The sequence below is a fragment of the Nannospalax galili genome, unplaced genomic scaffold, assembly GCF_000622305.1.
Source record: "Nannospalax galili isolate Female #2095 unplaced genomic scaffold, S.galili_v1.0 scaffold103, whole genome shotgun sequence".
Taxonomy (NCBI): Eukaryota; Metazoa; Chordata; class Mammalia; order Rodentia; family Spalacidae; genus Nannospalax; species Nannospalax galili.
Genome location: NW_008352136.1, coordinates 1,419,500 through 1,426,762, shown reverse-complemented (window position 1 = coordinate 1,426,762; position 7,263 = coordinate 1,419,500). Strand labels below are relative to the sequence as shown.

Below are 7,263 nucleotides of genomic sequence, written 5' to 3'. Positions count from 1 at the left end.
CAAGCGCGATGCCTGACCTTATTCAAAACATGACCTTTGGCATAGTTACCTGCAATAAAAACTGCCCCCAGGTCTTTTCTATATGATAATTAGGCATTGCCCTATAGTCAGATGATAGGATCCCCCTGCCACATGTAAATAAAGCATACTATGAGCACCTATCAGCTGAAGCATTGGCTGCTGCCTCCACACTATATTTTCCCTAACCCCCACTGAATAAACGGAGCTGTTTCACTGAGTCTGGAGCTGTATCACTGAACCTGCCTCCCCGGAAGGGCTTTCTTCCATCAGTGCTCACTGGCCATCCTGACCCGTTCATCACTTCTGCTCCCTTTGTCCTCATGGACCAGTGGCCAATGACCCACGAGCAGAGGGAGAGACCCCACACTTTACAGCAGTTCTAGGGACTCAGCACTCTCTTCTGACTTCTACAGTCACTGCACACACGGTGCACTTACATACATGCAGGAAAATACTCATAAATGAATAAGTAATAAAAGAATCAAATTGAAACAGGTTCACTTTGTTGGTTAGTCTATTTCTAGGATGGTCTGTGAGGAGCTGGAGATGTAGCCCAGGGGTAGAGAACAGTCTGTGAATTGAGGGCTATACCAATCTGGAGATGTTCTAGGGACAGGACAATCAATCTAAAATTCATTAGTGGTCACTTAGACCTAGACTCAAACCACATCAAGACAAGGGAAGGTAGGCAGGAAGCAGCAAGCTTACCCATTCTTGTCAAAGACTTCAAAACCATAGATATCCAGCAACCCAATCACAGTCTTCTGCGTGAAATCCTGGTGAAATAATGCACTCTGTTAACAGCTAGTACTGTGGTTTTCATCGTCTACCTATCTCCCGAAGGTCCTTTTTATTTAAAAAGATTTATTTTTTATTTTTTTATTTGTGTGTGTATGTGTACCTGAGTGTATGCCACATGAGTGCAGGTGCCCATGAAAGCCGGAAGAGGGCATCTGATCCCCTGGAGTTGGAGTTACAAGCATTTATAACAACTGCAGTGATGAGCTGCCCAATGTGGGTGCTGGGAATTGAACTCAGATTCTCCAGAAGATCAGCAAGTGCTCTTAACTACGAAGGCATCTCTCCACCCCTCTCCTAAAGGTTCTTGTGTTGAAATTGAATCCCAATGGTGAGGTTTTAAGAGAGTGGAAACTAAATTTGAATATGGAGTTTGGAGGTGGGGTTTTTGTGGGGAGGCAATTAGCCTAGAGAAGACTATCAGAGCAGAGCGCTTCCTTGATCCAATGCTGGTGGCCTTCTAAGAAGAGAAAGAAAGTGACCAGAGGAGACACACAAGTGGATATGCTTGTTATGGGATACCCTGTGTCACTCCAGGACACTGTCAGCAAGAAACCACCAGCAGACAATCTGTAACCTTTTTTTCTTCCCCAACTCATTATGGTAATGGAAAATGGACTAATTCAGTTAGGTTTTAAATTTTGTAATACTCAAAACGCCCTTACAGTTGGGACTCATCTATAAAGCTTGTGTCTTCTTGACAGTGTTTCACAGGGCCCGCCTGCCTGTTCCCCCTGCCTGTTCCTCCTGCCTAATCCTGCAGACAGCTGGATCTTCCTGTGGCTTCCCAGGAAAAGCAACACCTTTCTTTCCAACTCATTTTAGCGTCATGTCTTTTCAGCCTCCAAGGTTTGCATTCACTCCAAAATGATCAAAGAAAATGACCTGCCAGGTGTGGTGGCGCATGCCTGTAGTCCCAGCACTTGGGAGGCAGAGGCAGGCAGATCTCTGTGAGTTCAAGGCCAGCCTGGTCTATACAGTGAGCTGCAGGCCAGCTGGGACTATAGAGATACTCTGCTTTAAAAAGACACCCCCCCCAAAAAAAATCAAAGAAAATAACCTAACAGACCACTAAGGAAGTGCTTGTACAGGCTAGAGGATGTGATATGAGTACTGCTTTCTACAGCAAGGGTGGGCGCTGAGCACTGACGCTATGGTTTTAGTTTGTCCCCAAAGTCTACATGTTGGAGACATACCCGTACTCATGTCTTTGGTATCTGAAGGTGGGACCTTCAGAAGGCAGTTAGGGTTAGATGATGTCATGAGGTAAGGCCACCCACGCTGATTTAAGAAGAGGAGACTTGGGGCTGGAAAGATGGCTCAGCAGTTAAAAGCACTGACTGCTCTTACAGAGGACCTGGGTTCTATTCCCAGGACCCACATGGTGACTAACAGCTGTCTGTAATTCCAGTTCCAGGAGATCTGTGGCTTTCTTCTGACCTCCATGGGCATTGCATGACACGGGTACACTTACATACATGCAGGCAATATATCCATACACACAAAATAAAAGTAATAAATAAAATTTTTTAAAAAGAAGATGAGACTCCAGCTAGTGTACTTGTCCTGCCTCACCATGAGACACCGTCCACCACGTCAGGATACAGCATGAAGTCTCTCTGGACACAGCAACCTCCAGAGTTGTAAGGCGAGTATATGTATATGTCTATTCTTGACCAATTACCCAGCTTCAGTTCTCAGTTACAACAATGGAGAATGGGTCTCTTCTTATTATTAAAGATTTATTTTGTGTGTGTGTGTGTGTGTGTGTGTGTGTGTGTGTGTGTGTAAGCGCATGCCATGTGTACCTGTGGAGGCCAGATGAAGGCATTGGAGCCCCTGGAACTGGAGTTACAGGAGGTTGTGAGCTGCCTGATGTGTGTTCTAGGTCCTCTGCAAGAACAGTGCCTTCTCTTAACTGCCGAGCCATCTTTCCAGTCCTGCATGTTATTTTTAATTGGACACAGTGGGATTTTCTGTAGGAGCATACTGAGCTGATGCCTTCCCAGTCTGAGTTCCCCAGCTGAGGCCCTAGAGTCATGCTTTGACTTCTAGCTTTCAATAAACTCCCATCTTGTTTGATCCCACTTAAAAAGGAAATATGATCTAAGCATGAGTTTGAAGGTCAATAATATATTTTTAGCTCATTAAAATATATGACTTCTGAAAGTTTCTGTGTGCATCCAAACTCATATGGCTTACCACAGGTGCTGTGCATACCAGACTTTGGGACATGCTACAAAGTCATCTGGTATGCATGCCTGTGAGCTTACTGTATGTCAGGCATTGGAAAATGGACACGCAAAGATATTATCCCTGCCTGCGAGGAACTTACAGTCCATTCTTACAACTGTTTTACATTAAGTGTAATGATTATTAGATATTACCACTTTAGTAAGAGCAAGAAATCCAAAATGTGCTGACCCACCTTGTTGACTAGGGAGGAATTGATTTTGTTGACCAACCAAGTAAATGTCCGTCCATAAACAGCCTTTGCCATGGCATCTCTGGCATAGACAGAGAGTTCTACTGGCAGTGGGCATATCACCTGAAAAGGACAGGGTACATCAACACAGACAGAGACAATCCCCACCTCCACCTAAGTTTTCAAGCTAGTCTTTAATTGTGACTATGCAAAGGCTATATCTTAGGGGACTGTGACCAAGACATATGGTCCTAGTCTTTGTTGGCTCAAGGTTCAGCTTGGGAAAGAGGTTGGGAGGGCTCTATAGACAGTCAGTCAGAGAATCACACAAAGAAAAGTCACAGTGCAGGCTGAGAGTGACAGGTGCTGTGGGGAGGTATATGACGTCTAGGTGGTGGTGAAGGAAGGGTCCTTGATTTGGGGCTCTGGGCACTGAAGGATGAAGAACAGGGAAAGGTGTTCCAGCAGAAGGAACAGCTTGTGAAAGGACCCTTGTGGAGAGAAGATGCAGAAGGCACGAGTTGGTGTGGTGGGGAAATAGGGGGTAGGGCTGAGGCTAGGGGCTGAGGAGGTGGGGGATAGAGAGGTGGGGATGGGGGATAGGGTGGTAGGAAGTAGAAGATGGGGAGTAGGAGGGTGGAGGGTGGAGGAATGGGGGATGTGGGATGAGGCTGGGACCCCAGCATGCCATCATCTGAGGCAGACAGCCACGGTGGGGAGGGCAGGTACATCTCCACCCAGAGCCATTTTTACCTCCTCTGTTTTGGCTTCAATCTTTCTGTGGGTGAGAGCTTCCAGAAGAATCGCCGGGCAGACCCCCAGGAGCTGAATGAAGGAATCCAGTTGCTGCTCAGAGACTGGGTTTCCTCTAAGTTGCTTATGAAGGGCTCATGGCCTGTCTAGGTCTCACTAGACAGTCTCACTAATCATTGTGCTTTAGGGCTAAGGGGGGCCTCACTGGGCCAGGTGTGGTGGACCACTTATAATGATTATAAGATATTACCACTCAGACTGAGGCAGGAGTTTTGCAAGTTCAAGGCCAGCCTGGGCTACATGTTGAGACTCTGTCTCAAAACCAAAATTCAAAAAAGATAAAACCAACAAAAATGGATCTTTCTTGTATCCTAGCTCCTTAACCCTCCTATCAGCATCACTGATGCTGTGGATTTGGTCACTTGGGTTACTATGGACATGGGGACTTGGCTATCCTCTCCACCCTCTGTGCCCTTCAGAAAAGCAGCATCACCTTGGCAATCCACTTGATCTCATGTGTGTCTGGAACGGTGGCACAGCCATGCTTGTTTTCCTCGAAACAAATGTTCCCCAGGTGTAGGACGCTGGCAATGATTCCAAAGAGGTTCTAGGGATGTGTGGAGTGGGCAAATGGGGGACAGTGACAGAGAAGACAGCAGCACTTTGGTGACAAATGGCATTGAGATGCCGAAGGGAATATACCTCCTTCCCCTAGTCCCAGGTCATAGAGCCAGCTGCCTTGTGGCCCAGAAATGGCCCTGGTCACTTCTGGTAGTACTCATCTTAATGAGGTGAGGGTGGGGGACACAGTTCTCAGTCTCTAGCACAACATATAAATACACGAACATTTTGTAAAATCATTTAAATAAAACAAACCCCCAGCTCACTAGGGTGGAGCATATCTATAATCCCAGCACTTGGAAGGTTGAGGTAGGAGCATCACAAATTCCAAGCCAACCTGGATTATGTAGTAGGAGCCTCTCTCAACACAAACTCTACAGGTAAACCATTTAATTTTCAATTGCCATGGTTTTAGTTATCATTATTATCATTTTCTAAAACTACATTTTTGATCTTTGAAAGATGAATAGTTTTGTAATCAAAATGGAAAAAGACAAATTATGACACAGCCTTTACCCATGCCACAATTTATTGCTGCTTGTTTCAAAATTGAAATGTAAATAAAGAATAAATCTTTAAGTCTACAGGATCCAAATTGTCGGACCTAGACTTCACCTGAGGGGAGAGACACACCACTTCCTAGTACAACATTCAAAACTTAAACTTGTCAACTAAAAGGCAAAATTGCCCAGTTACTATTTGAATTTTGAATAGGCTACGACTGAGATTTTATTATTCTTTATATGAAGTATTTGGGACATAGTTATACTAAAATATTCTTCATTATTTATCTCAAAATGCCTGTGTTACAAGGTTCCTGTGTTTTGTATGTTATGCATGTTTATATGTATGCATACGTGTGTAGAGGCCAGAGGACAATGTCAGGTGTCATTCACGGGTGTGGTTCACTTTTTAAATTTTATTTTATGAGACAAGCTCTCTTACTGACCTGAAGCTTACCAAGTAGGCTAGGCTGACTGGCCAGTGAGCCCAGGGATCAGCCTGCCTCTGCCTCCCCAGTGCTGGGATATACAAGCATTCATCACCCTACCCAGCTTTGATGTAGGGTCTTGGGATGGAGTTTAGGTCCTCATGCTTGTGAGATAAGCACCTTACCAACTGAATTGTTCCCCTAGCCCTGTCCCAAATCTTCATCAACTGAACCATCTCCCAGCCCTATCTGTGTCACTGAGCCAGTACCTTGCCCATCTCATGTCACTGAGCCAGCCCCGTCCATCCCGTATCACTGAGCCAGCCCCCAGCCCTGTTCTATGCCTTTGTTTACTGAGTCTGGCAGGCTACAGTGAAACCCCAAGAAGACAGATTATTCTCCAAACCCATACAGAGCCCCATGTCCCTTACCTCAAGGTCAGCAGCAGTAAAATCAATGACAGAAAAGGCATTGGACATAGTTTTCCAATTGTTCTTATCATTGATAGATGTCTCTTTGACACAATGACCCTGTGACACAATTGGGTCAGTTAGCAGCATTTTAAGGACAATTAAACATGTGCACACTTACTCCTAAATCAAAGTGGATTTTCCAAGCATGTAGAACCTACTGTAGTGTATTAAATTGTAAACAAATGGGTTTTACTCTACATGGCAGAGAGGATTTTCTGACAGCTGCTTGTTTTCAAATTGATTTAGAATTTTATTTTAAAAATATGTTTTGAGAAGCTTTCAAAGTTAGATTATCTTTTTGTCTGTATTTAAAAAATTTTTTTATGTGTGAGTGTTATGTCTACATGTATGTAAGTGCACCTGTGTTGTGCAGTGCCCACAGAGGACAGAAGAGGGTGTTAGAGTCCCTGGAATTGGAATTACAGATGATTGTTAGCTGCCATGTGGGTGCTGGGATTCAAACGAGTCTTCTGCAAGAACAGCTGGTGCTCTTAACCACTGAGTCATCTCTCCAGCTCCTGATTGTGTTTTTAAACATATTTTTCCTTATCTTTTTTCTTTTGAGACAGGGTCTCACTATATATAGCCAAGGCTGGCCTGGAACTCACTAAGTTGACCAGGCAGGCCTTGAACCTCATAAAGTTCCAACTGCCTAAAGACACAAGCCATTGCACCTGACTTTTTAAAAAATCATTTTTGCTAAATAGTAGAAAGTCATTGGTTTAATAAGTATCTGTTGAGGCATGCAGGAAAACGGCAGTACTTAAATTTTGATGACCATCCTGACCTTAGGAATTCACTGCAGAAACCTCACTGTGGGGCTGCCCAGAAGGTCCCATCTGAAGAAGACAGGATGTGCACTTTATTTATTATTTTTAAATTTACTTATTTTTATTTTATGTGTATGAGTGTTATGCCTGCATGAATAAGTGTACCCATGTAGTGCAGTGCCCACAGAGGACAGAAGAGGGCATCAGGTCCCCTGGAACTGGAGTTAGGACAGTTATTAGCTGCCATGTGGGTGCTGGGATTCAAACATGGATCTTCTGCAGGAGCAGCCAGTGCTCTTAACCGCCAAGTCATCTCTCCAGTACCAGGATGTGACTTTATGGATTCACAGACAATATGAAATTGTAGTAGAGAAGTAACCAGGCTTCTCAATTAACTCTAGATGTTGCCTAACAGGGCCCAATGTCACAACTTAGAAAGGAAACTATATAGACATTTAAAAAATTATTTTT

The 7,263-nt window shown here is 44.3% G+C and overlaps 1 protein-coding gene across 1 annotated transcript in view; it reads right to left on the bottom strand.

Annotated features, from left to right (window-relative positions):
- Myo1h (myosin IH) overlaps window positions 1-7,263 on the bottom strand; it is a 109,862-nt gene that overhangs the window by 39,885 nt on the left and 62,714 nt on the right. The window contains exons 7-11 of the mRNA XM_017802167.2: window positions 5,981-6,079; window positions 4,491-4,604; window positions 3,998-4,069; window positions 3,248-3,367; window positions 730-797 (exon numbers count right to left, since the gene is read on the bottom strand). Of these exons, the coding sequence (XP_017657656.2) occupies window positions 730-797; window positions 3,248-3,367; window positions 3,998-4,069; window positions 4,491-4,604; window positions 5,981-6,079 (473 nt within the window). The remainder of the gene's footprint in view (window positions 1-729; window positions 798-3,247; window positions 3,368-3,997; window positions 4,070-4,490; window positions 4,605-5,980; window positions 6,080-7,263) is intronic.